Here is a 5845-nt window from a genome sequence, read left to right on the forward strand (position 1 = left end):
CAGGCAGAAGCCGGAGGACCGAGAAGCCGGGCGGTGCGGACGATCTAGACGCGGTAAGCCGAATTTGAGGCTGGGGCTGCGAGGGGCCAGGGAAGGAACCCCGGGCCTTCGCTGCCACATCTTTCCAACACCTTCCTCCAGCTCTGGGACGGCCCTGGGGGCTGCTGCCCCCACCTTGGGGCGCGAGATCCTCGAGCCAGGCTTTCTGGACTGGAATTGGGGTCCAATTCCCCACCCTCTCCCCCATCAGAAGCGACCATCACGACCTCTCCGGCCAGCCTTGCACAGAGTTAGGGTCTGGGTCCGTTGTTTATCTCCCGATCCCGGCCGACTGGCCCCTTCTGTTCTTGACGGCTTTGTTTTTCCCCGAGGGCGGGCCAGGGGAGAGGGCCTTGTGGCGAACGAGCGCTGATCCCAGCGGCTTCCCTATGATTATCTTCGCTAAACAGGCAGCCCCGTGCTGGGCTGAGTCACTCGAAGGGAATTGTGACCGAGGACCTGGAAGGCTGGAATGGGTGGTAGCCCCTAGCCGGGACGCTCCTCCACTCAGATGCGCCCCAAGTCTGCAGGGAGCCTAGATTGCTCCCTGTTACCCCATCCCTAGGACAGGTTTCCAAAGTGCCTACATGGGCAGTCTGCCTTCGGAAGGATGAGGACTAGCGTGGTCTTGTCTATTCAGCGCTTGCTGAAGCCTGCTGTTTGCCAGGGACTCTGGGGGTGGGGGAGTGGGGAGGGGAATGCTTCAGCCAGAAGGGAATAACACCATCCCTCCATATTCTGCTGAGTGCTTAATCTGTGCCAGGCACCATTCTGATGGCTGTGCCTGGATTATTTCATGTAACTCTGCAGCTAGCTTCCCAGGTGGATACTTACATCATTCCCCGTTTTACAGGTTGGAACTCTGAGGCCCAGTCGCTTGCCCAGGGATTCTACTCTAGCGGTCCTCAGGCAGGTCAGTTCCAGAGAGCTTTCTTCTCAACCTGTTAGCTGACGATTAGGTCTCCCTTCCTTCGTTTCTCTCCCTCCTCCCTTCTTTCCTTCCTTTCTCTCTGCCCCCACCTCCCTCTCTGACTGTCTCTTGCTGTTTTTGAACCTTTACTGTGCAGCTGTTGTGTCTAGGTTCTAAGAATAAGTTTCCCAACTAGGATGACAGAGAGGAGTGAGCTTAAAAGCGGCGGTCCCTGAGGACTCTGATGAGCATTTTTCTGGCGTGTGGAGGAGGGCAGAGGAAGAGATGACAGGTGCTGTCCAGCGACTCCTGTGAGGCCCCTCTGTACTGAGAGGACAGTTTAGAACTGGTCTTGAAGTGAAGTCGCTCAGTCGTGTCCAACTCTTTGCAACCCCATGGACTGTAGCCTACTACGCTCCTCTGTCCATGGGATTTTCCAGGCAAGAGTACTGGAGTGGGTTGCCATTTCCTTCTCCAGAGGATCTTCCTGACCCAGTGATCGAACCCAGGTCTCCCGCACTGTAGGCAGACTCTTTACTGAGCCACCAGGGAAGTCCCAGAACTGGTCTTAGTGTCTTTTTATTATGCCCTTCAGGATGAGGGAGAAGCCTGGGGGAGCAGACAGCCTAGACATAAGTCTGGAGACCTGGGATGAGCCTCTGAAGGCCCAGAGGGAGGGACAGGAGATGGGGAGGGGCATCTTGAGTGCCCTGGAGCTCTGTCTCAAGGCATTTGAACTTATCTGGTAGATAAAGGCAGCTTCAGTGGCCAGCAGCTCAGATTGGGATCTGGAAGAGTTGCTTGGCTGTTGCAGGGGATGCCTTTTCCAGGGCCGCCGTTCTTCAGGTGTGATCCTGTACACAGAATCCGAGGGCTCGGACTCTGCTGGGGAAGCTTCTTACATCCCTGCTCCCCAGCCCAGCCTCACGGATCCTGAAGTTCAAACATGCGGCCTTCATGCTCACAGGCACCCCTGATCGGCTATGCTTCAATAACATTAAAAGCACCACCAACATCGATAAGGCACCCCTGAAGTACAGCTTATAAAAAAAAAAAGAATTCCTATTGTGGTCCTCATCACACCTACAGACCTGGGCAACTTTTGTGTCAACCCTGGACGTCCATTCACTCGGTGCTGTTGGCCAGAAGGTAGGCCCAGGCTGGCTTCCTACTTGGATCAGAACCTGTGAGTGACAGGCGCTATGCACAGCGGCCCTCAGGGGAAAGCGCCTTCTGTTCGGGGCTCAGGTGTGTCTCAAAGGTGTGTGTCCTGAGCCTCGAGCTGCACACGGCCCCGTGCATGGACAGGGGACCACCCACCCAGGGCCCTGGGCCCTGTGAGCCCAAGTACATCCCTCAAGACACCCCCCACCCTCACCAGGCATGTGTCCACCTTTTTTTAAAAAAAATAATTTTATTGTATTTTTGGCTGTGCTGGGTCTTCACTGTTAGGCCATTGGGGGCCACTCTCTAGTTCGGTGCTCGAGCTTCTCACTGCAGTGGCCCTCTTTTTCAGTTTATTGTCTGTCTTATTTAGCTCTGGCTGTTCTGGGTCTTCACTGCTGCGCAGAGGCTGTCTCTCATTGCAACAAACCAAACTCAGGCTCAGTAGTTGTGCACGGCTTAGTCTGCAGCATGCGGGCTCTTCCCGGCCCAGGGATTGAACCCGTGTCTCCCGCATTGGTAGGTGGATTCTTTACCACTGAGCTCCCAGGGAAGCCCTCCACCTTCTTTCTTTCTAGGAGTGGATAGCCAATCCCTTTTCCAGCGGAATTTCCCGACTCCGGAATTGAACCCTGGTCTCCTGCATTGCAGGCAGATTCTTTACCAACGGAGCCATCAGGGAGGCCCCTCTTTCTTCACTCACCTGGTGAAAAGACGGGGTGAGAGTGGCCTCGGGGTGCCTGAGAGGCTAGTCTCTCATTTTCTGTCGGTCCTGTGGCATCAGGCCCTGGGCCAAGAGCTTTGTGTGTGTGTTATCGGTGCAGCAACTCCAAAGCGTGAGCATCGTTTTCCTCATTTTATACCCAGACTCAGACGGTTACTTGCGCAAGGCCACTCAGCCTTATCTTTAAAATGAGGACAGTGTTCCCCTTGCAGAGGAGTTAATGAGGATGGCGGTGTCCTACCCTGATGACCTGCGGCGGTGTGTGGGTTCTACTGTACAAGAAGAGGGTGGAGGAGGCGATCCAGGGGCAGGGTGGTTGGGGAGCAAAAGGACTGATTTTGAGGTGCCTTTGGTGCTGCCCTTCCTACCTGGACTGGGTGTCAACCTGGGTGGCCTTGCAGGCACTGGTGGCTGGATGTAAGATAGACGGCTCCAACCTCAGCTGTGTTGAAGCTCAAGGTGGGCCACTGAGGCACGGGATGAGGCTTTCAGCCCCCCTTGCGGGGCCCCAGAGGGACTGTGGTGAGAACCAGCCGGGCAGTGACCTGCAGTGCCCTTACCCCCAGCTCCAGGGCCCCCTGGCAAGTCACGTTAGCGCTGAGAGCCTGGAGCCTCTCGAGAAAAGCAGCGAACTTGCTTCCTTTCCCTGCCTGCTGCTCCCTGATTGCCGCGGCCTCAGCAGTTCCAGGGTCCAGCAGGGTATCTCGGCCCATTCGGGCTGCTGTAGCAAAGGACCATGGTCTGAGTGGCTTAGAAACAAATGTTGATTTCTTATGGTTCTGGAGCCTGGGAAGTCCGAGGTCAGCATGCTGGGAGAGTCAGTGTCTGGTGAGGACCCACTTCCTAGTTCACTGATGGCTGTCTTCTCGCTGGGTCCTCGGCTGGCAGAAGGGGCAAGGGAGCTCCCTGGGGTCTTTTTTTCTTTTTTTTAAATAAGAGCACTAATCCCATTCATAAGGGCTCTGTCTTCACGACCTAAATACTCCCCAAAGGCTGCACCTCAAAACACCATCGTACTGCAGGGTAGGTTTCAACACACGAACTTGGGGGCAGGAAGGACATAGGATTGAGTCTGTAGCCTTGTCTACGGATGTCGTTTTATGAGGATCTTGGGCCTTCTGACACCAACAGAAACTGAAAGTGACTAGAGAAGGCCTCATCCTCGGTGAGGAAGCCCCTCTGAGTGCAGTGAGAAAAGGGGAAGCCTGCCTTTGGCTGCAGGAGACCCTGGGGAGCCCTGGCAGACCACACGAGGGTGCTGCTGTGCCCAGGGACAGAAGTGTGGTGCCGCAAGTCGCTCTCCTGGGTCCTCACGGATGTATCAGTAGCCCCGGCTTCACAGAGTTGTGTGTGTGTGCTCTGTGTGTGTGTGTGTGTGTGTGTGTGTGTGTGTACTCAGTTGCATATGACTCTTTGTGACCCTTTGGGCTGTAGTCCGCCAGGCTCCTCTGTCCGTGAGATTTTTCAGAGAAGAATACTGGAGTGGGTTGCCATTTCCTCCTCCAGGGAATCTTCCCGACCCAGGGATTGAACCCGTGTCTCCTGTGTCTCCTGCATTGGCAGGCGGGTTCTTTACCCGCTGAGCCACGAGGGAAGTTGGTGTGCAGCAAACTGCGGAAAAGCTTACATGGTGCTGAGCGCAGAGCTGGCGAACTGCTCAGCGACCAGGGGTTGATCCTGCCCAGCAGAGACGCTCCGGCAGCCCCGCCTCCTCTCCCTCCCCTGGGACTGTCACTTAAGCAGTGACTGCTCTGGGACAGAAACCTGGAGGGGACTTCCCTACCCGGCCCTGCAGCCCGCCAGCTCCTGGCATTGGTGGCGGTGAAAACAGGGAAGTGGCTCCCGGCTCCTTGCCAGCAGATTCCCCCCACATGCGGGCTGCTGGGAGAATGTGGCTTGGGAGCGCCACACTTGAGTTCCAGCCACCTGTGTGACCTGGACCCACCTGGCCCTTCTTTGCTGCTTGCCTCAGCTGACCAGTATAAGGCGGACAACTATACTCTTTCTTTTTCTTTTTGGTCCACCATGTGGCTCGTGGGATAGTTCCCCAACCAGGGATTAAACCCTGGCCCCAGCAGTGACAGCACCAAGTCCTAAACCACTGGATCAACAGGGAAGTCCCAGGACAGTCGTACTTTTTAATTTTTCTGGCCACGTGGCTTGTGGAACTTCCCTGACCAGGGATCAAACCCGGGCCCCCTGCACTGGAAGCATGGAGGCTTAGCCCCTGGGACCCTGGGGAAGTCCCTAGCCGTACCTTAAACGAGAGGCTGTGTCTAGAGCACCTGGTCTCAGCAGACCCTCGCAGCACGATTTACAGGAAGGAAAGGCTGGAAACTATGGAAACGTTCAAGAGCTAGAACACAGGCGGCGTTGTCTGAGGGCTCCATCCTCCCGCTACATCTACGAACTCGCTGAACCCTCACGAGTATATGGGGTGGGGGAGGCATTGTCATCACCCCATCCTGCAGATGGGGAGACTGAGGCATGGCCAGGCGGAGCGGCTTGCCTGAAGTTGTGGCGTTCACGGGCAGAGCGGGGACTCGCACGCACCTGTCTGACTGCAGAGCCAGTGTGTGGCCACTCTGATGTCTGTCCTGACTGTGTCCTGGGGTTCAGGGGCTCCGTCAGGGCCAGGCAGGAAGCCTGGGGTGGGCTTAGAGTGGCAGGACCACAGCGAGGACCGGACCTCCTGAGGCTGAAGGTCCCTCTCTTCTCCCGCAGAGCCGTCTCCTGCCTCAGCACAAGGCTCCCTCCCCTCGTCCCTCCGAAGCCATGGTCTGGGTGAAGCTGGGTTCCTCCAACTTCTCCAGCTGCCCCAACGGCTCCAGCCAGTGGATATGGGACGTGCTCGGCGAATGCGCCCAGGACGGCTGGGACAAGGCCAGTGTGGGCCTGGGCTTGCTGTCCATCCTCTGCTTCGCGGCATCCACCTTCCCGTGAGTAGCACTGGGGCTGGGTGGCATGGGGTGGGCAGGGGGCTGCCCCGAGGAGGGGCTGCCTGGCCG

The 5845-nt window shown here is 56.9% G+C and overlaps 1 protein-coding gene across 1 annotated transcript in view; it reads left to right on the plus strand.

Moving 5' to 3' along the window:
• The first annotated feature begins 6 nt into the window (after positions 1 to 6).
• Positions 7 to 5845, plus strand: part of PQLC2 (PQ loop repeat containing 2) — a 16484-nt gene continuing 10645 nt past the window's right edge. The window contains 2 exon segments of the mRNA XM_010829938.1: positions 7 to 53; positions 5562 to 5776. Of these exon segments, the coding sequence (XP_010828240.1) occupies positions 5613 to 5776 (164 nt within the window). The 5' untranslated portion in view covers positions 7 to 53; positions 5562 to 5612.

The sequence above is a fragment of the Bison bison genome, unplaced genomic scaffold (genome assembly GCF_000754665.1).
Source record: "Bison bison bison isolate TAMUID 2011002044 unplaced genomic scaffold, Bison_UMD1.0 scf7180017864516, whole genome shotgun sequence".
Taxonomy (NCBI): Eukaryota; Metazoa; Chordata; class Mammalia; order Artiodactyla; family Bovidae; genus Bison; species Bison bison.